The 23,685-nt window shown below is 53.0% G+C and overlaps 6 protein-coding genes across 6 annotated transcripts; 4 read left to right on the top strand and 2 right to left on the bottom strand.

Annotated features, from left to right (window-relative positions):
* Positions 1-199: 199 nt before the first annotated feature.
* ACET3X_005973 (uncharacterized protein) lies at positions 200-1,985 on the top strand (the record flags this gene model as incomplete). The annotated part of the gene is made up of 2 exons (XM_069452134.1): positions 200-647; positions 719-1,985. The coding sequence occupies exons 1-2, from the start codon at positions 445-447 to the stop codon at positions 1,983-1,985; spliced, it is 1,470 nt and encodes a 489-aa protein (XP_069306333.1). The 5' UTR covers positions 200-444.
* Positions 1,986-2,093: 108 nt separating this feature from the next.
* ACET3X_005972 (uncharacterized protein) lies at positions 2,094-2,630 on the bottom strand (the record flags this gene model as incomplete). Its single annotated transcript, XM_069452133.1, has 4 exons — positions 2,444-2,630; positions 2,284-2,393; positions 2,157-2,229; positions 2,094-2,105 (listed from the first exon to the last, which is right to left on the bottom strand). Exons 1-4 carry the CDS (start codon positions 2,456-2,458, stop codon positions 2,094-2,096), a joined length of 210 nt encoding a protein of 69 aa, XP_069306332.1. The 5' UTR covers positions 2,459-2,630.
* Positions 2,631-2,934: 304 nt separating this feature from the next.
* ACET3X_005971 (uncharacterized protein) lies at positions 2,935-6,500 on the top strand (the record flags this gene model as incomplete). The annotated part of the gene is made up of 2 exons (XM_069452132.1): positions 2,935-3,069; positions 3,117-6,500. The coding sequence occupies 2 exons, from the start codon at positions 2,935-2,937 to the stop codon at positions 6,498-6,500; spliced, it is 3,519 nt and encodes a 1,172-aa protein (XP_069306331.1).
* Positions 6,501-7,088: 588 nt separating this feature from the next.
* ACET3X_005970 (uncharacterized protein) lies at positions 7,089-10,289 on the bottom strand (the record flags this gene model as incomplete). Its single annotated transcript, XM_069452131.1, has 2 exons — positions 7,089-9,902; positions 9,951-10,289. The coding sequence occupies 2 exons, from the start codon at positions 10,287-10,289 to the stop codon at positions 7,089-7,091; spliced, it is 3,153 nt and encodes a 1,050-aa protein (XP_069306330.1).
* Positions 10,290-19,346: 9,057 nt separating this feature from the next.
* ACET3X_005969 (uncharacterized protein) lies at positions 19,347-19,984 on the top strand (the record flags this gene model as incomplete). The annotated part of the gene is made up of 2 exons (XM_069452130.1): positions 19,347-19,385; positions 19,442-19,984. 2 exons carry the CDS (start codon positions 19,347-19,349, stop codon positions 19,982-19,984), a joined length of 582 nt encoding a protein of 193 aa, XP_069306329.1.
* Positions 19,985-21,759: 1,775 nt separating this feature from the next.
* On the top strand, positions 21,760-23,292 carry ACET3X_005968 (uncharacterized protein; the record flags this gene model as incomplete). The annotated part of the gene is made up of 1 exon (XM_069452129.1): positions 21,760-23,292. The coding sequence occupies one exon, from the start codon at positions 21,760-21,762 to the stop codon at positions 23,290-23,292; it is 1,533 nt and encodes a 510-aa protein (XP_069306328.1).
* Between the last annotated feature and the right edge of the window lie 393 nt (positions 23,293-23,685).

The raw sequence follows: 23,685 nt of genomic DNA, 5'->3' as shown, positions 1-23,685 counted from the left end.
ACTTCGTAGCATTCTGCATACTTCTTTCGCGCAGAGATGTCACGTCATGGGTATCAGCGATTGTGATTCTGTACGTGGAACAAGTGTGATGTCGATGTGCTGGGCCAGGATGTTGCAGGATGTTGTTTTGCGAACAAATGACATCAGGCCTCACACCGCTAAGTAGCATCCCGCATGCCCAGCTGAGCTTGGTGAAGCTTCCCCCACAACTATGATTCCCGCCAAAATGGAACACAGCGGGTCCGAAGGACGTCCAGACGACAGCTTCCATTCATCATGGCGACGAAATCATAGCTTTGGGCATTACCACACGATCGCACTTGGATGACCCTATTCAATTAGCAGTCATAAGATCTCTCTCTACTCCGCTCGCAACTTGGTCGACGACTCATTCCAACACCAGCCCACGAAGCAACCCAGCGTCAAGCGCTGCAACACAGAGCCATGGCACAGGTTCAACGGCCGTTGGTTATTCAGTCGCAGATGATACGACTGTGCTGCCCGCGCACGGCCAGAAAGACGAGCAGCGCATTGCTTGCCAGAGGCAGTTACTACCGGAGGCTGCATACCAAGACGGTTACCGACAACGACATCTCGCATTTGGCAAGCCTGCCGTTGCATCCGTTGACGCTCGCCGATCTAGTCAAGTGAGTCTTGTCAGACGTGGTTCTGAGTGCCGTCTACTCAACAGCCTGGCTAACCTTGTCGCGTGCAACAGACACGGAAGACCGCCGCTCACAACCCAACAGCTCCTCACATCCGCCAACTTTACCCTCTCGATCCTGCCTGCCCGCCTCGCGCACCGAATACAATCGCTCCGCAACCTCCCGTTTATTGTCGTCTCCAATCCCCATGTCTCCAAGATACACTCGAATTACATGCACAGCTTGTCGACACTGCTACCATGGGCCGAGCAGGAGATAAAGACGCTGGAGGAGGAAGTCAAGTTCACAGAGGTCATGGCAGACCTGGTACAAACACACGCCAATACAATCAGTATACTGGCAAGAGGGTTTCTAGAGGCTAGGAAGTACATCAGCCCCAAGGACGTGACGCGTTTCCTCGACGAGCATCTGCGAGCGCGCATAGGCACGAGATTGATTGCCGAGCAACACCTCTCGCTGCATTTTTCGAGTCAACCGCACTGCGAGGTGATGCACGAAACAGACGAGAACCCAGGATACATTGGTGTCATCGATACCAGGCTCAGGCCCGCGCGGATTGTAGATCACTGCGCGAACGTGGTGGGCGAAATCTGCGAGCTGAAATACGGCGTCCGTCCGACCGTTGTCATCAACGGCGAACCCGACTACGAATTTGCACATATACCCGTTCACCTCGAATACATCATCACTGAACTGCTCAAGAACGCGTTCCGTGCGACAGTAGAGAGTGGCATGGAGCGCGAACCTATCGAAGTCACCATTGCCCCGCTTCCGGAGCTCGTACCTGACGATGGGAGAAGCGAGAGCGCAGAAGACATCCGCAACAAGAAGATTGAAAACCAAGACCAGGGAAACGTAGACCAAGTGTCGCAGCGCTTCACAGGCAACCACTCGCCTACTTCGCCCCCGCCCGACTCCAACATCCTCCCCCTCAAGCATAGCACGCCAGGAGTAACGATAAGGATCCGCGACCGAGGCGGTGGCATCTCCCCCGAAAACCTCTCACATATCTGGGACTATAGCTTCACAACCTTCAACGACGCGCAAGCAAGCTCGACCCTCTCAGGTGGAAACAACTCAGCCAACGGCATGGATGCGCTGAACGCTTTCTCAGGAGCAGGCGGGGATGGGGTGAACAGTCTGGCGGGGCTGGGCTATGGATTGCCGCTGGGCAGGGCCTACGCGGAATACTTTGGCGGGGGTATTGCGGTACAGAGTCTCTGGGGATGGGGCACCGATGTTTATCTTAGTTTGAGGGGAGTGGGGAGGGTAGACACTGTGCAGGAGGCCAAGGAGAGCGCAAAGAGGAAACAGAAATGAAGACATCAGGGGGAGAAGACAAGTTGTTGGCACGGCCGTTGATTATTGCTAATATACCTATGCAATCATGTACTCATGCATCATGCCCTCGTACCGTCACCCATGGTATTACATTTGGATCTTTGTGTAGCCATCAGCGGTAGCTGTGTAAACGATCTACTGCGTACGGACCTCGGCGTCCTTCTCCACAGTAACGTGCTCGTTGGACTCGAGGGTTGAGACGGCGTCGTCGGGGATCTCAGCACTGTGACGTGTCAGCTGGGTTGGTGCGAGAAGAGTTGGACATGACGGTACGTACGTGAAGCCCTTGATGAGGGTGAACTCGTTGACGATCTTGCCGCCCTGGTCGGTGACGTGCTTCTTTGCTGCGTCGAGCTGCTCCTTAGGAGCGTCCTTCTTCAGGGTGATCTTGGGTTGTTAGTACCATGATAGCGGCAGTGTGACTTGGTAGGACCCACGTTGAACTGAGCCATGACGAAGACTTGTGTGTATGTGTGAGGGGTTGTTTGTCTAGTTGAGGGGTAAGCTTGGTGGGTTGCAGTGGTGTTGTGTATGATGTAGGAAGGTCAAAGCGTATGGGTAGTGTCTTATATACCTCAGTTATCGTAGACCAAAGAGCAAAGACCCTGGCAACGATCCCTGGCGCAGTCTAGAGCCTGAAGCCTTGGATAGGCGGCGTCTGAGATGACGTACGGCTTGTCCATGCCCAACATGTGAGACATGTGCCCCACCACCGTACGTATGTCCAAGGCGCGTCCGCTTATCGATAAGCGCATCCCTGCAGCTGCAACCTTAGCGTCTGGCTTAGCGCGGCGTCGTCGAAAAAGTTAGGATCGCGAAGTTGCTTGCCGCCGGATCTCTACTTTTGCGCGCGACAAGTCCCGACCTTCTACGCCACTTTGACGACTTCGACTGAGGTCCGCCAGTGAGATACGAGCAACAAGCCAACATGGCCGACGCACAGAGCAATCGGCCCCATCGGCCAAAGAAAGAGAAGAAACCGCATACCGGAGACAGGAACCCCAAGGCTTTCGCATTCTCTGCGCCTGGTAAACTGAAGAGGCAGGCTGCACGCTCCACTGAAGTAGGCCAAATTCCAACTCTTGCGCGCATCTCAGCTGACGTGTATAGGTCAAAGAAAAGCGCCTCCACGTACCGCTCGTCGACCGTCTTCCCGAAGAAGCTCCCCCAATCATCGTCGGTGTCGTTGGTCCTCCCGGTGTCGGCAAAACCACTCTCATCAAGAGTTTGATCAGACGCTACACCAAGCAGACCCTCTCTACGCCCACCGGGCCCCTCACTGTCGTTACCTCGAAGCGCAGACGCCTTACCTTCCTAGAATGTCCCGCCGACTCGCTCGCCAGCATGATCGACATTGCGAAAGTGGTGGATATAGTCTTGTTGATGATTGACGGCAACTACGGCTTCGAGATGGAGACCATGGAGTTCTTGAACGTCCTAAGCGCAAGTGGTATGCCAGGAAACGTCTTTGGAATCCTGACACATCTGGATCTGTTCAGGAAACAAGAGACGCTCAAGTTGCAAAAGAAGAGACTCAAGCACAGATTCTGGAGCGAGTTGTACCAGGGCGCCAAACTCTTCTACCTCAGTGGTGTGGTAAACGGGCGATACCCGGACAGAGAGATAATGAATCTTTCGAGATTTTTGAGTGTCATGAAGAATCCGAGACCGCTGGTATGGAGGAACTCGCATCCGTACTGTCTGGCGGATAGGTTTTTGGATATCACGCCTCCAACCGATATCGAACAGAACCCGAAATGCGATCGCACGGTAGCATTGTACGGATATCTACGCGGCACAAACTTCCCCGCTGGAGGATCGAGGGTGCACATACCTGGTGTTGGAGACCTCACAGTTACCTCCACGGAAGCGCTACCCGATCCATGCCCAACACCGTTTGCGGAGAAGGCTGTCGAAAAAGCCTCCGGAAAGAAGAAGCGCACAAGATTGGGTGAGAAGCAGAAGATTCTGTATGCTCCAATGTCAGACGTTGGCGGTGTGCTTGTCGACAAAGACGCTGTCTACATCGATGTCAAGACTGCGACGTTCGATCCTGAGGCCGATTACTCGGAGAAGGGACTGGGCGAGCAAATGATGATCGGACTGCAGGGCGGGCGAAAGCTCCTTGGCGAAGACGATGGAAACTTCAGGCTCTTCAAGGATGGCCAAGTTGTGGATAGGAAGGCTCTCGAGGATGATGTCGAGGACACGGGTCGACGGTCTCAGCGGAAAGCTAGAGCAGCAGACGCTGAAGAGGTCGACGACGAGGATCTTGAGGGAATTGATAGTGATGACGAGGAACTACAGCAAGATCATAGCGATGCGGACGACGATGAAGACGACACTGGATTCCTTGACACCAACGGACCATCGAACGGCAAGCTGAAGGTCTCGCGCAAAGAGCAGGACGCAGATGCCGTTGAGGATGTGGCGTTTGCAGACAGTGATTCTGACCTTGGTTCGATATCAGGTGACGAACCTGATCTGGAAGACCTCGAAGGTGAGGTTGATTCGCAAGACTCCGATGAGGACGACGCTGAGGATGGCGCACGATGGAAGGCCAATCTTCGGGAGAATGCTGCGAAACTTCACGGCCGAAAACGGCCGTACCGCGTCACAGATCTCGCAAAGATGATGTACAACATGGATCTAGCGCCAGAAGAGGTCATCAAGAAATGGAGAGGCGACGAAGAGGAGGAAGACATTGAGGAAGAGGGTGATGAAGACGACGGCTTCTTCAACAAGAGATCCGCTGATGATGCTGCCAATGCCGAAGATCGGTACATCCCCAAGTTCAACTACCAAGAACTAGAGGAAAAGTGGGAAGACGAAGAAAACGTCGAGGCTCTCATGGCTCGCTTTGCTACTGGTCACATGGCCGGCAAGGGCGGAGACGACGATGAAGAAAACGACGATTTTGAAGGCTTCGACGAAGACGATGAGGGTGACGGCGAATTTGAAGACTTGGAAACTGGAGAGAAGCACGGTGGGGAGACTGAGAATACCGGCGCCGAAGCTGAAGCAAACTCAATCGAAGCAGAGCGCGAGAAGAACGCACGGCGAAAAGAAGAGCTGAAGCTTCGATTTGAAGAAGAAGACCGCGAAGGCTTCATGAACGATAAAGCTGATGCACGGAAAGAAGGCGACCAAGAGGAAGAGTTTGGCGAAGACGACTGGTACGATGCGCAAAAGGCCATGATCCAGAAGCAGCTCGACATCAACCGCGCCGAATTCGACCAACTAGATGAGCTATCTCGCGTTCGCGTTGAAGGTCACAAGGCGGGCACCTACGCCCGTATCGTGCTCGAAAAAGTACCCTACGAGTTCTCTGCGCATTTCAATCCGCGTTTCCCTGTTCTCATCGGTGGTCTGACTCCAACTGAAGAGCGCTTTGGTTTCGTTCAGATCCGTATCAAACGCCACAGGTGGCACAAGAAGATTCTCAAGACGAACGATCCCCTCATCTTCTCCTTGGGCTGGCGGCGGTTCCAGACCACCCCAATCTACAGTATTTCCGATTCACGGACAAGGAATCGCATGTTGAAGTACACTCCCGAACACATGCATTGTTTCGGTACCTTCTATGGTCCATTGGTCGCCCCAAACACTGGGTTCGTTTGCATCCAGTCTCTCTCAAACAAGACGCCTGGTTTCAGGATCGCAGCAACAGGTGTCGTACTCAACGTGGACGAATCCACCGAGATTGTAAAGAAACTCAAACTCACCGGCCACCCCTACAAGATCTTCAAGAACACGGCTTTCATCAAAGACATGTTTAAATCCAGTCTGGAGATTGCAAAGTTTGAAGGCGCCAGCATACGCACAGTTTCCGGTGTGCGCGGACAAATCAAGCGCGCACTGAGCAAGCCAGAAGGAAACTTCCGTGCCACGTTTGAAGACAAGATTCTCATGAGCGACATCGTCTTCCTAAGAGCCTGGTACCCGATCAAGCCTCGCCGCTTCTACAACACCGTCACCAACCTGCTCAACCCCGCCACGCCTGACCAAGAAGGCGAAAGCACCTCCTGGCAAGGTATGCGTCTCACAGGTCTGGTACGGTACGAAAACGGCATTGCCACACCCTCGGAGAAGAACTCTGCCTACCGCCCAGTCGTCCGCGAGACGCGTGTCTTCAACCCGCTCCGCGTGCCCCGCAAACTCGCCGCAGATCTTCCCTTTAAATCGCAAATCGCCACGACGAAGCCCCAGAAGAAGCAGACCTATATGCAAAAGCGTGCTGTTGTCCTGGGTGGTGAGGAGAAGAAGGCGCGTAGACTTATGGATCAGGTCATTGCTATTCGCAATGACAAGGTGGAGAAGAGGCGCAAGAAGCAGGAAGAGAGAAAGGATCCGTACAAGAAGAAGGTGGCTGAGAATGCCGAGAAGAGAGCGGAGCGCGAGAAGAGGGAGAAGCAGGAGTACTGGGCTAGAGAGGGCAAGAAGAGGAGTCATCAGGGCGAGGATGGCGGTGGTGGAGGTAAGAGGCGGAAATAGAATCAACAGTCAAGCTAGAGGCTGTTTATTTTAGTAAAATTTTGACAGAGGTAGCAAAGTAGCATTTTCGTGGCGTTCAATTATGGTACTATAGTCTGATAAATCATTGTTTGCTGTTCACGTCCATTCCTCTTCCACAGACTCAAAAATCATGTCCTGCTCGTCGTCTTTGGTGTCATGAACCACGTGCGCAGAAGAGACAGGGCATATACTGGTGAAACTTGGTCTTCTTATTGTTGCATCCGCCATTACACAATATAGTCCCTGGAGCTGTGATGCCCCACCAGGTTGTCACTCGCCTACACGCGCGCAATGCTTACATTATGCTGCGCATCTTCCAATCCCATCTTATTCTAATCCAGTGCTGCCCAAAACAGCCATATGCGCCAACCGTATGCAACGCAACCATGAAATAGAAGAGGAAAGGATTATATATGCCCATTGCCGAAAATGCCGATGCCATGGGATGTGAAACGCCGGCAACATGCAGATGAAGGAAAGAAGGAAAATGGGGTATTGAACGCCGAAAGTGTACGCGTATTGTGTACAATGGAAGAAGAAAACGGGAAATTTGTATTATCGCTGCTGTCATGGTCGTTTCTTTGTTTCGCTATCCGGATTTTTGCCCTCTATGGCATCACTCGCTCTTCTGGGAGACCATGCTGATGGGTCAAAGTGAATAGCGACCAGCCAGGCGCAGAGTATGTTTGCCAAGTGGTGCAGAACATAGGCGTATGTGACGCCATAAACAGCAGCATAGGCGCCGATGGAGAAAAGCAAGATGTTTGTGAAGAACGAAACACGGAATTCCGCTCGAGGAATCATGCGACCAGTGCTCAGGGTTTCAACGAGCAGGATGAACGGCATGATGGAGAGGATGTTGTGATGTGAGGAAAACGGCGTCATCCAGTGGACTGCCAGGTTGCGTATCCAAACCACCAATACTGGGAGGTTGATGGGTAGTATCCAAAACATCAGAATGAAGATCGAGTGGGCATAGTTGTAGAAGTTGTAGTTGGAGTCGAGACCAGATTCTCTCGCCAGTCGAAAGCCGCGGACAGTAGTTGCAAGCTGCACCAGGCAGAGTACAACGTAAGCGAAGTGATAGGGTATCACCGTTGAGACGAGCGATAGCAAAATGCACGTAGTGACGACGCGCTGCCGGTTGGATGTGACTGCAAAGGCTGATGGGGATCTTCTTGCTTCGTCCTTCCGAAGTCGGCTTGATATGACAACAGAATACAGAGAGGCGAGCGTAAGTTCTATCAGAAGCACGGCATAATTGATAGCCACGCAGACGCCGATGCACATCAACCCAAACAGTGGGACAAGGAACCAAAAGAAGGTATCGTCGGAACCGAGGAGCAATTCGTTGCCGGCACTATCGAGCAATGACGTTATGTTGGCAGACTTCCCACCCAGAGACCATTGTTTCGACTGATGTTGAGCGCCTGCCAGAGCGATCGAGAGAAACGTCAGCGCAGACAGAGCCAGCGGGAGTGAGCTCTTCAGACACTCATTGAGTCCCTGGGTAAAGCTCATGAAGACTCCACTGTTGTCATACGTCCTGAACTGTTGGCGTAGAACCAAAGCAACAACCAGGATTGGGAATGCGGCAAAGATGATGCGGTAACGCATCCAGAGCTTCCCAAAACTGCCCAGTATATCCACGTTCAAGTTGATCTCGACATTGCTATCGCAAGTGGGGTCAGACCAGATCTGTAGTGATAAACCATTCGAAGGCTGCTTGGCATGCAGAGCAGGAGGCATGTATGGCGATACACCATGAAGGTTAATGCTAGCATCCTTGACATTGACGAAAAACTTGCTTTCGTAGATGTCGGTAACGTACTGCCGCAGTAGAGGGGCGAATAGCTCTCCTGCGTCGCACGATTGCTTGCCAATGTGGATGTTGTAGGCTAGAAGAGCAGAGTGCAAAGCTGGGATCTTAATGTCCGACATTAATGGACGCTGCGCTGGAAGCCTCAGAGATAGGCCAGTCGTCAAAAGGCGCTGCAAACCCATATCAACGACGATTTGAGAGTCCGAGGCAGCGCTGAACTCGGCAATCACCCAGCCTGTGCTGCGCTCACCCGCCTTGTCAACCACTGCTACAAACTGATGCTCTGCCAGATCCTCGAGATCGTATTCGAGGTACGAAAAAGGACGCTCGTCCATCTTAAAGGGGTGGGTCGAGTGACGCGTCGAGGCGGGGAGTGCAATGACATCTGAGGCAGCACTCTTGCAAGCAAGTCGTGTGGCACCGACACTGTCGCCTGAGAGATCCATGTTCATGGAAAAGAGTGTGGTAGACTGGCCGGGCTGCGATGGAAATACACTGCAGAACAGCACCTCAAGCAAGCCATGATCTCCTGGGTGGTCCAATCGTTCGCTGGTAAGAAGCGTAAACTTCTTGCCTGCAGCCTGTGGCGGTACGGGGATGAGGTGCGCATTCGGCCGCTGCTTGGATCTTCCCAGACTCCTAAGCACTAGCTTTTCGCCTTCTGAAATGATGGCGCTATTTTCTTCAAGCGTGAGGAGTGTTTTGGCTTCTTTTTGGGGCAAGGTCTTCTCGGCAATATCCTCCAATCCCGTCAGAAACCATCTCTTGAAGCCGCGCATACGCTCGGCTCGTGGTACAGTCTGGGTTGCGCGCGACACATCGATGACCTCGTACAAGGCGCGCACAACAGCCTTTCTATGCTGGTCGCACCAAGTGATTGCTAGGTGATCAATACCAGTCCAGACATTGGGCATCGACGTAGAGAATACAGTAAAACCGTGAGTCTCGGGCACCAGCGACTCGATGCTGGCATAGTCTGAAGAAATCATAGTGTCCAAACTTCCTCCTGCGATGGAGATGAGTGTGACGTGCCAGAGCGGGTTGTCAATGGCCCATTTCTGCGAGTAGGCGCGTCGCCAGTACTCGTTCACGCCCTTGTAGGTGCGAACGATATCTCCGTCAAAGGAGACTGGCGGTCTGGCATGCGGAGCGGCAAGTGTGATGATGGTGTTGATCGAGTTGGCCTGGTAGTTGGGCATGGTGAGCATGGTGCGCGCGACAACACCGCCCATGGAATGTCCAACTACGATGACGGAAGTCGGGTCTGGCAGGCTTGGGTCGCGGAGAAACTTTGCTGGAGTGTGGTACAAGGACAGAATGTACGTGATGGCGTCGTTGAGGTATTCGGCCTGATCTAGCAGTGTTTGGCCGTGGAAGGCGGTGATGTCTTCGTTGAAGTCGACGGAAAAGAAGTCTAGTGGCCTCTTGCCCGCCTTGCCGGCGTCTACATCGTGCTGGACAGTGTTGTGGTAGTGGTATGCGGCTTCAGCGGCGAGGGAGCGGACTTGCTTGTAACTCCCAGCGTTTCCGGGAACGAAGAGGACTGGCACGCCCTTGACCTGAGGATTGTCAGTAAAAGTCCCTTTTGCTCAAAGGGAAGCACATGCCCTGGTATCCTCGTCCAAACCACTCTCACGATACAAGTACAACGAGTACTTGCTGGCAAAGCGCGTGTGCTCGGTGTCGAAGTCGCTGAACCTGGAGTAGGTAGGGCGCATGTAGGACATTCCACAGCCTTTGACGTCCAGCTGCCGCGTCAAAAACGACTGGGCCATGAGAAACATGGCGGCGAAGGCGGCCAGGGTGGTCAAGAGGGTGTAGGGCGAACATGCCCAGGGAGAGCGGAGGCGGTGGCGCCATTTCCTGTTGTGTTGCGCAGCGGTGGTGTGCGGCGGCGTGTCCTTGGCCAGCGGGCCGATGGTTGAGTGGGCGGTTTGGAGCGCCATGGGTGAGGGTGAGGGTAGCGGTGGAGCGGTCGAGGAGTGGGATATGGCGACCGGGTGCGTGGGCAGACGTTGTGCAGACGCGCCTGCCTCGTCGTTTGGCCTGGCGCTGCTGCCCCAGCGCTGTGTGTTCACTAGCAATGCCTCAGTCTGGCCGTCGGGCTTGTCCTCATGTTCTGGACTTGGTACGGGTGAATGGTCGGCAGCGGAATCGGAGTGGCCCTGCTCAGAGCTTGGGTCTGCGGACGAGCGCCGTCGCATCTAGCAGTGTGCCGCCGTACAGTGCAGTGCAGTCGAGAGCAGTACAGTACAGTACAGGATAACGAGAGTGCAGCCTCGAGCGCACCTTCCTCGGCGTGGATATACGACTCGGCAAATTTCCGGCGGCAGGCGGGGGGGGTGGGTTTCTGAAGCGACTGTGGGGGAGCGGTTCAATGGGCTCAGAGAGGGCACTCGTATACCGAGCTGGGGGTGCAGCAGTCCATGGAGGCTCCGTCGGGTTGTTGAGTGCAGAGAATGCACGGCGGGAGTGCTTGGGTGTTTGGGGAAAGGGCGTCGCAAGCTGCCAAGGAGAGCCGAGTCTAGTCGTCAATCGTGAAGTAACGAGCGACAGGATCACCGCCGGGTCAAAACACGCACCCGCCTGCCTCGGAAGATCTGCATCCACCGTAGTGGCGACGCGCCAAATTCTCCTCTGCAGAGGGGCACACGACGGCGCGCCCTTCTTCTCCGAGCTGTGCGGCTTCGTCGTCGTGTTGCTGCACAATCTTCGCAGGCGTTGGCGGGTCGCGAGGCTGACGACAGGGTTGATGCTGAAGACGCGACATAATCACGCCGCTCGCTGCATGCCAGGATCTGCTGCCGAACGCCATCAAGATGCACAACCTTTCCTAGCCCATCCGGCACCGCGATAAGACAAGACAGGAATGTTCGCATCCAAACACTGAGCTTGCTGCACTTTCTTGCCCTCTCTTCCTCTTTCTCTCTCAAATAAAAAGCGACAATTTCACTCCACGCTTCCTGCCGACAGCCGTCTGCTGTCAGACTACGACTGCGCTTGTCATCGCTTAACGCCGCCACAGCCGTATCTCCTATCCGCCTTGGACTTCTCTCCCTCTGCTTTGTATTCCTCATGATGCAATTCGCTGCATGGCCACCATGTCTACAACGTCACTGTCATGCATGCCATGGACGGTAGCGTGCAAGTGACATTGTAGTGCGACATAGCGTGGTAGCATCGGAAGGTTGGGCCGGCCACTCCAGTTAAACATCCGTTCACTAGCAGCTAGCACCCGACATCACCGCAAGGCTCATCATCCTGCATCATCGCCATGTTGGCTCCACAGTTACATACACGTACTTTGAACCACCATTGTCTCCCTGTCAAGGCAAGGAATGCAGAAAGCTTCCATCTCGCAGTAATCCATCAGACTTGGCAAGAAGGAAACTCAGGAGAGCTCGCGTCGCGTTCGCGTGATAGTTATGCATAGAGGTGTGCCACTGCGATCCAGCGTTCAGCAACCACTTTGATATCTTCATAGAAGTCATCGATAACATGCCCAGGACAGCTACTCGGTTGTGCCAAGTAAATGCAGAATTCATGACACCCGGCCAACCTCAACATGAGATCCTGGACCTTGACTAAGCGTCAAGAATCAGCCCCACATAGCAATAACACGCGCTCCGCAGCGGCAACATCGTCACTGGCCCTCCAAGTTTGCCATCACGAGAGTCCCAGCGCGCATTTCCTACGCGTTCTTCATATGCCTACGTTCCAAATGCCTCGTCTGAATGACAATGATGCAAAACTCGCCTCTGGTTCTGCTGCCAGGTGAACTGAAAAACCAGATCGTAGACTACGTCTTCAACCGCAATCCCGGCACTGCACCTCTTCCGGTGCGCATCTCTCCATTGGCACTGTCGTCCACCTGTCGCCAACTGCACGACGAGTACCACGCAATCGCCTGGTCAGCAACAGTTTTCAGTACCCAGTGGTCGCCAGCAGACGAGCTGAGACGAAAAACTAGCGTCTTGTCCCCAGCCTTCACGTCAACTATTCGAAAACTTCAAATAACACTTCCCTCTGATCTCATCGAATCTTACACGGCAGATGTAAACCGCAGACGCGTCAAGAACTTTGGGTTTGCTCGTGCAGGTCTCACAGGCCTAGAAGAATTGTTCATTCGCTATCGCCCAGAACATTATGAGAAAGGCATTGGAGGCCCAGGCCGTGAGCTCATCGTTCAGTTACTGTGGAGACTCATGTGGGAAAGAGACATCAAGCAGTTGAACCAGATTTGTATCGTGCATGATGGCACACAGCCGTTCCTTTCTCTTTCCCTGCTACACAACATGTTGCAGAATTTTACGCCGCTTCAGGTGTCGAAGCGTTGGCACGTTCGATCCGATCTGGAACATGGACGGTTGCAATTTGAAGAGTGCGGCAACGGGGAGGTCCTGAGACGGATTTCCGTGGTCGTGGGGTTTAGCTTCTGGGAAGCTGAAAAGTACGTCGAAGTGTGTGAGCAGATTCTTGAGGTATGTTAGACTAGCATATGTCGCCGCGTAGTCGCTACGGCGCAGGGCACCCATGAAGAATCATAGACAGTGCTTGCATTGCAGTAGCGACAGCTGACAGTGGTACAGAGGAAGCATGCTCAAGTCGTTGTGGCTCGGCGTACACAATGCGAATACATCACTCCATTACAGGACATGACCGACGATGCAGTAAGGCGTGAGGTGGACAACCTCAACACTCTTTTTCCTGTATTGGGAGATGAGGAACGCCTGCTCCAGCCACACGTTGATAATATACGTGCCATCTGCGCCATAGATGGCTGAGAACCACCAGAAAGAAGCACACAGGTACTGCTGTTAATCCACAAAGACTATTGCGGTGTATTAGCAACCCAGTAACGCCTCGGTTATCAGAACGTGTTGCTATGGATGCACTGTTCCCCTGGCCTCCAAGGGGACGGAGCTTCACTCGTATTCCGATGCTCGGAGTGGTTACTGTGCAGTCATGTCACGTCTTGTCAGACGCCACTCGTACTCTCAATCCTTCCAGAGTCCGCATTTGGCTACCACTTTACGCGTTATGGTCAAATAATCGCAGTTGCCTCTTCGCCACCACCTCTAGGTCTAATAGATGATACGAGTATAATGTCTTAACCATCTCCTCGGAATATTCTCCGTCGGATGAATATCGTATTCGCTTTTCATGAGGTGCGTAACGTAGAGCGCGCCCCAGAACCAAGCCCGCGGCGTCAGCATGTCAGGGCGGTTACGCGTCCATGGTAGGCCTTTTGGGACCTGGTCACACCATTACAAGGTTTCAATCACGCGGGAATGCCGTGGACTAGGTACGTTTGAGCTAGTGTGGAGTCAAATGGCAGTCCTTGGGTAGCGCTTGCGGCAGGAAGGGAGGGTCGGGACGACACGGGAAGGATCGAGATGTTGGGAACGCGACAGCGTTAATGTGACAAGTGGCCACTCGTGGGATTGGCCTCAGCTGGGACTTACAGCTAGGAGAAGGCTAATCACCCATCCTTGGTGGACAATGCCCAGGTGAGGACTCTCAGGTGAAGACTTGTCCGGTCTTCTTTGCCTAGGTACTCTGCACTTGGTATTGATAGACAGAGCATCCACCTTTCATACTCTAGGTCTTGCTACCATGTGCTATTGCTCAGTCCGGCCGTATTCAAAGTGACTAATCCCCGACCAAGCTCGTGTCTCACAGGTCACGCCCACCTCCAACATCCTCGTTGCGAAAGCGTCCGTGCCACAGAGGGGCTCTGTTGTCATGGGAGTACCATCCCGGTTGCCCATGTGGCCTATTCGCTGTTCCCGGGTTGACGATAGCAAGGTTCTATTTGCTACCGGAGCGGTGGAGATGGTGGCTTAGCTTTTCGATGAGTGCAGGTGGTGTGCTCGGAGCTGGCGTAGACAAGAAACGGTAATGCATTGTCAACGAAGGCGTATTTAGCTGCGAACCCATTGTCCGTGCCGTGACCGAGCGAGTCCACCAAGCTACGAAGCGGGCGTGGGCACGGGGACAGCCAATAGGAAAGCCGAATATTTATCGAAATAGTAAGATGTAGCACACATGATCGTGGTGATCATGGCTTGCGAAGCATGTCACCGGCTGGATCCAGGTGGTTGTATCAACCATCCAAGCCTCGCAGGTTGATAAGGGTCACCGGTAGTGAGACTACAATCTAGCCCCCATGCGTTCCGGTAATGCTTTTACCCGTAGCCTGTGTGTGCGGTACATGGCAGTCGGAGGACCGGGTATATGACCCGGATGGCTTCAGATACGATCAACCACTACCGGGCTGGTGGTTGAGGAACCCAGTGCGCTGGTAGCATTCCCCATACGACAGGTATCGCAGTACAAGTGCAGGTGGCATAAGCAACACGAATCGCATGCTCTCCATGCCATTGAGTGTCTATCGTTCCTGCATTCTGACAGAGCACCCACCCACCCACCCACACACACACACACACAATGATGACACGAACGACGTAGGATTGCAGTACCTGCAGTTGAGAACAACACTATCGATTGAGTTCAAGCCACCAGAAGAGGCGCAGCACTGTCTGCTTGGAAGAACTACAAGGTTTGCTGTACGACGAAGCGACTTGAAGGATCAAGCGTTCAACACAAGGCCGAGACGTGATACCGCATGCCCCCATGGTAATGGCGCGGGAACTGCTACTAGAGATGGGCTACATACGACCGCAGGATCTGCCGAGTCAGCCATATGCATCCTCTTACTCCACGGATGAGCCGTGCCCGGTCCGACAAGCGCCGTGGCGTTCTGGCCGCTGTATGAGTGGCCGCGGTACTGTTTTCGTAAGAGATGCGGCATGATGCGTGAATCATGAGGGCGGCCTTTAGGTTGTATAGCTTGGGCCTCCGCAACGGGCTGAAATGTTCAGATTGTAAAGTCAACAAGTTGCGCTTTACAGCGTAGTTGCTCCTTCTTCCTCATGAGATCCTCAAGCAATACCATGACGCTTCTAAAGCTGTAACGCAGCCGTTCATTTGGAGAAAACTTTCGTCATCATGGCCGTGTGTTACATCAGTGGTCAACCACCGACATGTGCGCGTAAAATCCTGATCCATTATTCCTAGCCAATCTTCTACAGCTGCCAATGAATGCGCGGCCCACCCATACAATATTCTCCTGGCTGCATAGCAGTAATCTGGACCGGGCTTTGCTTGATGTGTGCCTTTTTTTCGCGTATGCAACTCAAACGCCTTATCCAGGCACCATGCATTGCAGCCACGAGGTACTCATGCGCAAAGACGTCTGCGCATATCGGTACCTTGCCTCGAATTGCTTGACGTAAATCCAGGTTTTTGGTGGTGGTATGTGCGGGTAAGCAGTAGAAGGACCACTGTGGGTGGTCTCCAGTGACTCGGGGTGGCAAATAGGCTGTGAAGTCCGACGAAGACGAAAGTCTTGTCTAAGATACTCTGTCGGTGTCATATGATCAACACTCGTGTGACTTCGGCTGCACAGTTGAAGATCATATTAGACAAACCATGGCCCTGATAAGATTAGGGCAGCGGAGGCAGGATGATCTTTTCGCGTGAGAGTAGTGGCCAGCAGCATTGTCATGGTGGGCTTGCTGTAAGGCGCAAGTCTGTTGGGGCTCCCCGAAGCGCGGATATCGACGATGAGCGGGTGTGCGAGAACCAATCTTCTGAAAGAGATGCTTTTAGCCGTTTGACCCGCTCACGTGGTAAGACTAAGCGACTACATCCTCTGAACGCCACGAACCTATTTGTCTTATTTGGAGTAGTGTACATACAAGGATTCTAGTAAGAAGGTACTAGACATACTTCTTGGCTGATGCAGAAGAGCGCCGATCGCATCGAGCTGCAAGTAGAACGCACACCACTGACGAGAAAAGAAAAGATAGACAAGAATGGCGATGCCGATTGGAATGTGTGCTCTATGATATACACATCTAAAGTTTGATGTACGAAGTTAGCCAATGTTCAGGTGCAGTTAGTACATCGAAGTTACCCACATTAGATCGTCGATGCACAACAGGTGTACATGGTCGAGTGCAACAATAGGGCCGCTATTGCATGGATGGAACCTCCCAGACTGGCACACAGTTTGTCGCTGGGTTCAAGCCGTACATGAACGGTGCTGACGTGACGACGCTCATGTCAGTTACAGCAGGTCCGTAAAACGTTGTTTCGGGTCGAATTGGAACCAAGTCATTCCTGAACTGGTAATGAGCTGAAGAGGTCATTCCGCCGAAATATGATGCAGGTCCGTCTACCTTGTACTGCGGTAGATCCGGGATGTCATAGAGGGACCATGGTATCTGCGCTGTTGGCACCATAGTCGCCGATTCTGGTAAAGCCCACATCTCTGGCGGGAAACCAGTAACACTGGTCTCGAAACCAACTTCGTCTGACATGTGTACTTCATTAGGCCACGAACTATGATAGAGATAATGATCCGAATCATGCAATACGGACACGTGCTCGTGTAGAGTGATAGGGCTTGGTGTCTGTGGTGATATAGCGCCGAGGTGGAGATAGTGCTCTGCTTCTCCAGGCCGCGTGAAGATGCTCAAGTCGCACTCGGGGCTTTTTGCATGCGCATAGTAGTCATTAGAGGCTGATGGCCCTTGCGGCGGGATTTGGGCTAGCAGAGGATAGCCCAGAAGTCTTGAGTCCTGACCACTAGGTTTTGCGGCACTGTCGGTATGAACATATGATGTGTTGTAGGCAGTCCCAGGCTCTCGGGAAGTCGGCAAGCTAACAGATGGGACGTGTGAATGTGGATATGAGACAACTTTGGTAGCACGATGTCTCCTCGGTAACCTAGGTAGTTTCTTGACGTTTGAACGACCGTGGTTATCCGATGTGCGACGAGTCGATCTCGGTTGACATTTGATATTTTTAGTAATGCAGCGAGAGCAGGAAGGCAACTACGAAATGTCAGCGTTGGAAAGATCTGGCCAGCCCAAATTTACGTGATGCTCACATACAGCTTTATTGCACTTGGTCTTTGCTTTAGCGCATGTAACGCATGCGATTGCTCTTCTCGACGGCATCCTAGCGTACGGGTTGTGTTGCGGAGACTGCGTAGGTACGTGACAAGATGCGCCTCTTGGAAGATTGGAGGTCATTGCGTCCATCGCGTTCGAACGTTTGGCTCGATAGGAGAAGTTGAGCTGATGTATGTCGCATGTGATCCACTCGTGTCTCAGTACGCTTCGAGTCAACCCTGGAAGAGGACGATCAATCGATCAAATGTGTAGGTGTTTTTGGCCAAACATGACGAAGCTCAGGAGTCGTTCAGAGGCTGTGAACTGAGTCGTGTTGCACTCGTTCCCTTGAGAGAGTCGGGAATTAACCAGGACCAAGAGTTTCACTCAACAGCTGATCGTCTATGATATCTGGTTTGCGTGATGCTAAGCTTGGGACTAGGATATCTCTGCCAAGAATCCTGCAGAGCAGAGGGCTCGTCCCAGTATCGATGAGGCGTTGTCCACAGGGCTGGAAGCTGAGCCAGGGTATCTTGGAGTAGTTTAGTTAGATGTGGCTGCTGAGAATGGCTAGCAAGATACGCCACCGCGGACGTGCTTTGAACGCGTAGTTGTAGTAGATAGTGCCTCAGTGCGTGGATAGCAACAAGGGTGTTCTGCGTGCTGACAGGACCCGCGTGGTTGGGTTTCGGCATGTTCACGATGACAGAGCGTACACGACGTGTGGTGTGGCCCAAGCCGAGCCAGTCCAGGTGGTTGGCTGATTGCGTACTCCATCTTGAAAGCGGACCGAGTGCGATTCGTTGCTCTAGGGTCTTGCATATTGTTCGACCGTAGGGATTGACTGGAAGTCAGTAAGCACATGTGAATCGAATTTAAACAAGATCGAACGCAACAGACTCTCGTTTTCAGAGCATCAAGAACATGATCAGCGACATCCCAGTTCAGACGCAATGCACCTAGTTTTGCAGACGCTTTAAAGAGAATGGATGCAGACCAGGGCTGGAAGGTTGGTGGTGAGGCGTTGTAGTGCCTCGTACAAGGCTATCGTTGTAGATTCATGCTGATGATGCGAGCGGACTATGAGAGGTGGCGCATTGTGGTAAGGTTACCTAGGTAGACCGTCAGGCCCCTGCTTCGTGTGGAGCGGGGCCATGTCGGTCTAAAGACGCTCAGTGTGGCGGAATCTCGCAGGCGTTTTCTTCGTGGAGGGGCGATGTCGGCGACGATGCTGATGGGCATGATGGCAACGTATGCTGTTTTACCCTGACCACGGCGCAAGCGGGAGGTTTGGCGCTCCACATCATTTCCTGAACGGCGCGTGGGGCGTTTTTGACACCAGCTCAACAGCTGTAGGAGACACGCCAGGCAACAACAGGTTCACATTAACGGATTGCGTAGTGGTGACATGTAGACACTTCGTCGATCCGCAATTGACGTTAATACACGATCCCGGTTGGGAAACAGCATCAACAGGATCGCAGATTCGTCCCCCAGCCAACTATGATGAGGGTTGCTGCGAGTAAAGATCGATTTATTCAGAACGATGGACGTTCAGGAATCCGTTTGTGAGCAGTACCCAAGACCCCTGGGTGTAATTATAGACGTGGATGCTTTCGTGGTAGAGGATTCGAGCAGTGAGCTAACAAACATCATCTGCAAGGTGTGAGGAGAGACTAGCACGTTTATAGCTTAGTCGATCGGGCACATCTGCGTCGCACCTGCCTTCGCATCGCGCACATCGTCCAGGATCCGCAGCTTCAACCAATCTCATCAAATGCTTCATTGACACCATCGTCTGCTTTGCTATATCGTTTTTTTAGGCATCTCAGAGACATAAAGAGCATGGCAGAACGTGGAATCAGCGAGTTGTACCCTGCTAGATTTCTCGCGGAAAGCGCCCACCCCGAGAAAACGTCAACCCCTCCTGACCTTCTCATCTTGAATCAGCCAATAGCCCACTTCACTGCGTTCTTACGTCTTTGGAAGCACACTGGTTATCGTATATGTGCCGATGGCGGCGCCAATAGACTTTTCGATATGCTGAAAGACGATTTGATCGAGCAGCGCGAACAATACGTGAGTAGAGTAGAGTTGTGATGCTTGATGTTGATGTTAGCCGCTGACGTTTGTAGCTACCCGATATGATTCATGGGGACTTGGACTCGTTACGCGATGATGTGCGTGATTACTACGAAGCACGAGGTGTTCCTGTGTTACGAGACCGTGACCAGTACAGCACAGATTTTGGGAAATGCATGCAGAGAATATCGTCGCGTCTTCCTTGCTCAACGGTACGGGATGTCATTGTTCTTGGTACCCTGGGTGGGAGGGTTGACCAGGGGCTTGGACTCTTGAACGAAATGTACAGGGAAGAGACTCAACATACCGACCTCCGTTTATGGCTGTTCTCTGAGTCGAGTCTGAGTTTTGTGCTGAGGGGCGGAGAGACTCTGCTGAGAGGGATGCAAGAAAGTGGCACTTTCACGGAGAACGTAGGGCTTCTTCCTATATATGGGCCGGCGGTTATCTCTACCCAAGGGCTGGAGTGGGATGTCAAGGAGTGGAACACGCAGATGGGTGGCCAGGTCAGTACCAGCAACCACGTCAAAGCGAACGATGTAAGAGTCGAGACGGATGCGCCGATACTGTTCACGATAGAAACAGCGCCTTTGTGATATCTTGGAAATGTGTACCCGCACAGCGTGCACGTTTTGCGGTATCGTGCTACACGCGGGCTTGGCATGTTTGCGGCTTATCAGGAGGAGAATGCACGTACGGGCCGCCTCGTACCTATTGTCCAAGCACATCGTTGTTGTGTAACGTCTCGAGTAACCACAGAGGCTGTATGTGTCGAGGATAGTGGATCAGGGCTGTCATGAGGTAAGCACGCTACTGGACTATCGTACCTTGCACGGTTCGAGCAACCGGAACAGAGTACAACATGCGAGTCGAATACATCATGAATTGGGCTGTCTTCGCCGGTCGCGACGGTGACGGCACCTTTTCAACCCTAAACAGCAGAGTTGTGCCAGCAGCGGTTCGGGTGTGGTGAAGGCATGAGGAGAGTCCGAAGCGCAACACAGCACAGGCGCAGACAACGGTTCCTGCTTATCTTCCGGACGGCGACAGCTACCTGTTTGTTACCGTGGAGGAAGCTGTGATTGGCCGTGTGGTCGTCAACTCGCCTTCACCATCAAAGCTGCTATCAGGCTCGTCTTCCCACTCTCAAACAATCAACGCGCTTGCCAGGCCAACATCGCTACTCACTGTCGCTACCACGGGGCCCCTTGGAAGTTATTTCGCCTGCATTCACCACTTTCCCTCCTGCGAGCACCCCGCACTCTGTGTTGCCCACTTACAGGTGCCATATCCACCCCCGACTCCTCCCACGTCCCACCACGTCAAGGCTCTCCGACCAGCAACGTGCCCTTCAACGTCAGGCAACACACGCTTGCAGCTCTTAGCCCCCGGATATCTTCCGCTCGCACATTCTGTACGAGACATAACACAACGTTCCGCCGACAAGACCACTACCAGCGGCGTCGCAGCTGGTGTGAGCTGCACGACATAGGGCCGGCTGTGAGGCAAACCGCCGGCGCATACACCGTTTGGTCGCTAATAGCCCAAGGGAGCGGGAGCCATGGCGTTCATACCGAGAATCGCCTCGCATACGTCCTCGGAATACTCAGAACCGCCGCAGAATGGGCATGAGCAGCCCAGACGGTCGTCGTCGAGCTCAGGCGTAGAGCGGGAAATTGCATCTCCCCATGACACTGACACAGAGGGTATGTCCGGGCAAACAGAGGCAGCCCAAAAGCACTTGATTAGCCAGTCGAGCGGCAGTCAAAGCTCGGCTTCTGATCAGGACGGCTTCGAATTCGCCACCCTTCCGTCGGCAGAGCGTGCCTCCTCGCCATTGCCCTTCGCGCCCATCGTCCCTTCGCCGCTTGCAAACTCCAGATCAGTGAGCCATGGAAGTTCAGAAGGAAACGAAATGCCCTCAAGTGATGAGACACGGACAAAGGAGAACCGGTCGCGCACCACGACAGGCCGGCTACACTTGCGTCTTCCGCCCCGGTCTCACCTGAGAACGCCCAGGGCGAGGAGCACGACAGACTTATCACGCCAAGCGACTCGCTCTCCTGGCACCCCACTCACATTACAAGATTTGGGCACCGACTATACTCGCTATTTCAATCCTTTCTCAGACGCCGCCAGCACCCCGAGCCGCAGTCGGAGGACTTCCTTGTCAGAACGGCGGTCTTACGGGAGACTGGGCGTGGAGTCGCGCACCACCACGCCGCCACCGGGCTTACCACTGAGTAATCCGTTTCTTACGCCCAATGACTCTGCGACGGGTCTCAACGAGAACGTCCATGACCTGTACGACACAAAGAAGAATGTTTCCTTTGTTGACGATAGATTGACAGCGCCATATGAGGAAAAGGGCATGGCTTCTTGGCCACTGATATGCGATCAAGAGGAAGCTGACGATGAGATGCACATGCCTCGCGATGATGATGACATCAAGTTCAAGCCCAGGATACGGGACCACTTTACAAGAGACAGCATCATGTCCACCATCGGCTTAGTGTTTATGATATGCGGGCTGCTATTGATATTCGTCGGACTTCCAGTACTTTCGGCAGTAGGTATCATCGATTATAATTCAGCCTACGGCATGCCGCTGAGCATGTTTCCTAACCCATGGAGACCCCAAATCTGGGCAACGGTCAACAACAAAAGGTATCCACTACTGGAAAACATACGTAGGGGCCTGATTGATCCGGATACACCCGAATCCGTACACACAAGGACTGGAGAGTTCGGCGACGATTATGTCCTGGTTTTCAGCGACGAGTTCAACGACAACAATCGTACATTCTACGAAGGAGACGACCCTTACTTCTATGCACCCAACGTGTGGTATGGCGCAACGCAGGATATTGAATGGTATGACCCGGATGCTGTCACCACCCATGACGGCACACTTCAGCTGCGCTTAGAAGAGTTCTTCAACCATGGCCTCAAGTTCCGGTCGGGTATGCTGAACAGTTGGAACCAGGTGTGCTTCAAAGGCGGCATCTTCGAAGTCTCTGTATCACTACCAGGTCCAGCCGGCGTTCAAGGACTTTGGCCTGGTGCATGGACGATGGGCAACCTTGGCCGACCAGGCTACTTGAGTACAACCGACGGGCTGTGGCCCTACACTTACCAGGCTTGCGACGTTGGTATCACACCCAACCAATCTAGCCCTGACGGCCTGTCTCACTTGCCCGGACAACGGCTGAATTCGTGCACTTGCCCTGGTGAGGATCATCCAACGCCCGGGACGGGAAGAGGAGCGCCAGAGATTGATATCATTGAGGTGGGTGCCACATCAGGCTATCCTGGTCCGAATGGTCTACCGATAGCGACGCAGAGCTACCAAGTTGCACCGTTTGATATCTGGTACTATCCGAATTACAACTACACGGCGTTTCCGGACCTTCGTTACAGCGGAATCAACACATACACTGGCGGAGCCTTCCAACAGGCCATTTCTGCCACGACAATACTAAACAAAAATTGGTTCGACAACAAACAGTATCAGCGATTCTCGTTCGAGTATGTTCCAGGAGAGGGCAAAGATGCTTATATATCCTGGAAAGTGGGTGACCAAACAATGTTCATCCTGGACGGGCGCGCTGTAGGACCAAACGGCAACATACAGGCCCGCCAAATCGCGCAGGAACCATTATCAATCATTCTCAACATGGGTCTCAGTAATTCATGGACCTGGATCGACTGGAAGAATCTGGTATTTCCGACTACCGTACGTTTCGACTACGTGAGGTGGTACCAGAAGAAAGGCGAGGAGATGGTTACGTGCGATCCCCCAGGCTTCGAGACTACAGATTATATCAAAAAGCATCCGAGAGCTTACAACAATCCTAACTTTACTGTACACGTCTGCCTTGCTTTTGTACAGCCAGACAACTAACGTGAAGCAGTCGTGGGATCAAACTGGTTACGACTGGCCAAAGCACAAGCTCAACAGCGAATGCTGACCCTTACACCCTGAGACCAAAGTACGATTTCGATTGACAAACGACGATGAGCACGAAACCCTGCGAGATTGCTTGGGGCATCTTCTGCTAGACTTTGTGATTGCACGACCGTATACGATTACTGCGAAACAGCATACTCGAATCGTACAGATGTATCGAGAACAGCCGCATGGCTATCGTACGGGGATACGGGAACGAATGTGTTTCGGTGGGAAGCACAATCTGTGACCAGTCTTGGCCATGTTTAGGCTGTATGTGTCATCCCTTGCATGTGGGAAGGTTTATCGATCCCCAGCGGCATCATGCCATTTTGCGATTTTTGGTAA

This window comes from Alternaria dauci, chromosome 5, assembly GCF_042100115.1.
Source record: "Alternaria dauci strain A2016 chromosome 5, whole genome shotgun sequence".
Lineage (NCBI taxonomy): Eukaryota > Fungi > Ascomycota > Dothideomycetes > Pleosporales > Pleosporaceae > Alternaria > Alternaria dauci.
The sequence above is the reverse complement of the archived record's forward strand: the minus strand, read 5'-3'. Positions and strand labels throughout refer to the sequence as shown.